The following is a 2,334-nucleotide window of genomic DNA, read 5'->3' on the forward strand; positions in this document are numbered from 1 at the left end:
TTCTTGATTTGCATTGGAGTGCTTTCAAGTCATTGCCAAAAGGAATAGAAGAATTGAAAAAATTGAAGATGCTAGATCTGAGGGAGTGCTCCATTATTAAAAATTTTGATGAAGTGATTGGAAGGTGCTTGCAACTTGAAGAATTATGTGTGTGTGGAGATCAGAGCATTTGTTGCAAAAAATGTTGATTCTCAAGCATCCCTTTTGGAGGGTGCTTTTTCAAAAATTGCGTAGGTATGAATTACAAATGTGGAATATAGAACATGATTCCAATTTCGAGAAAAAGATATCAATCATGTCTATACTTTAGAGAGTTATATATATCCAACATAAGTACAAGTGTCAAGAATTTGATAGGGAAAGCCGAACACATTCATTTGCAAAACCTTCATGGAGGCTGCAAAAGTATCTTCCCAGAATTTGTTGGAGTTGTGGGAGGCATGAATAATCTAATTGAATTATCTCTTTTTCATTGTCACGAGATCGAGTTCTTCATTTGTTTAACACCAACCCCAAGTTTCTCGTTTCCATTTTTCATAGTCGCAAAACATTAATGAAATGGAAATTCAGAAATAAAAATACATAGATAGTATGATTTTGACAATTATACATGTTAACAATCTTTTCATTATTTTCTACGATCTAAAAATTTTATATGCATACGATAGAATCCAATTCACATGAAGTTTAGAAGTCTTCTAAACAATTTTAGATGAAATCTTTTTTTTTTGTATAATACGTAATTTTACAAACCATAGAAATGACAGATTAGAAAAATCCTTCATCTATTGTTTGGCGATACAATCTACTATATTATTTAGACATATAGCAAGCCTTGTCTTCTTTGTTTTTTCGTCTTCTTTTTTTTTTGTGAATGGCTTATAAACAAGTCATGCTTATCTTTTACCTTGTGCTCATTTTCTCCTTTCCTCTTGGTTTTCCTTTAATCAACCGGTCATGTTTAGTATTTTTTTTGCTAAAAAATATAATAGTTGTGATTATTATTGGAAACATGTTAGTTATACATGAAGTACGCTTAGAATTATCATCGGGCATTGATAATATAAACCATTGTTTGTGTATAAGCGAAATTAGATTCTTTGCAAGCTTTCTAGTTTAAAGATATATATTTTGCAAATAATATGGTCTCATTACGACAATTGAGAAGATTATACACTAAGCATTACAAACAAAAAAGGCTGTGACATGAAAATGTTATTGAATAAAAATAATAAATATCAATTTTATGTTTGTAAAAGATTATTAAGAGAATCACGGTTCCTCTTTCTTTGCTTTTGGCATGTCTTTTATGCAGGGATTACTTGGAGTTATAATGAATGTGAAATGAGTAATGAAGTGCTTCGCACTAGAAATTGTGAAGTAATAGTTTATTCCATCATGAGGGTGATAATGATCTTCAAGCAGAGCCACCAGCCTTGAAATTAGAGAGAAAGTTGATTTGGAATATTTTCCAATCCAAAGTATCATAGAGAGAGTGTGATCAATTCCCCAAGTTCTAAGCCTTAGTTATCTTGAAACCATAAGATTGAGTCAGTGTCAAAAGTTGAAATGCGTCTTCCCTGCATTCATTCATACAAGCTTTCCATATTGGCTTGGCTTTCAATAACTGAATGTGAGGAGTTGGGAGAGATTTTTCAAAGAATGAAGAGCTTCAAAAACCATACATGGTTCAAGAGTGTTTTCCAAAACTTAAGAGACATAACTCTGGCTAGATGTGGAAAGCTGAAATGTGTCATTCCCACGATGATTCACAGAAACTTTCCAAATCTGATAAAACTTTCCATAAAAAAATGTGAGAATTTGGAGGAGATTTTTGCAGAGAATGGAGAGCTTCAAAATCCAATGAGGTTTCAAGAGTGTTTTCAAAAGCTTATGGAGTTAGGTGTCCATGAATGCCCAAAGCTAAAATGTATATTTCCTGTAAGAATGGCCAAATATTTCCCAGAATTACGTTTTCTACGCACATCTAGTGATTCTGAACTAAAGGAGATATTTGGAAGTACAAACAGAAACATCCCTACCAATGGAAAGGAAATTTCAGCCCCAAAGTTGGTTGGCATAACACTAGAAAAAATTGCCCAACCTTTTGACATCTGCAAAGGGTTTCATTTTCGACCTGATGAACTTGTCAAGGTTCACATTCAAGATTGCCCTAAAGTTTCTCTCATTTCAAAAGCAGCTCTATACTGGAGAATGAAGGTAATGATAATTAGTTTGACATTTGTTTTTCAATTAATATATTCATTTCTCTCACTTTTTGTCTTTAAAAATCTCACTGGATTCAGGGAGCACGGGTTTTTGTAGTCATGGATG

General features: G+C 32.8%; 1 protein-coding gene across 1 annotated transcript in view; it reads left to right on the forward strand.

The window, feature by feature from the left end:
• The window catches only part of LOC129318649 (disease resistance protein UNI-like), an 18,788-nt gene extending 16,810 nt beyond the window's left edge, over positions 1 to 1,978 (forward strand). Inside the window, exon 4 of the mRNA XM_054963538.1 lies at positions 1,316 to 1,978. Within this exon, the coding sequence (XP_054819513.1) occupies positions 1,316 to 1,348 (33 nt within the window). The 3' untranslated portion in view covers positions 1,349 to 1,978. The remainder of the gene's footprint in view (positions 1 to 1,315) is intronic.
• Positions 1,979 to 2,334: the final 356 nt, after the last annotated feature.

This window comes from Prosopis cineraria, unplaced genomic scaffold, assembly GCF_029017545.1.
Source record: "Prosopis cineraria cultivar Desert tree isolate PC_DT_omini unplaced genomic scaffold, ASM2901754v1 PC8, whole genome shotgun sequence".
Taxonomy (NCBI): domain Eukaryota; kingdom Viridiplantae; phylum Streptophyta; class Magnoliopsida; order Fabales; family Fabaceae; genus Prosopis; species Prosopis cineraria.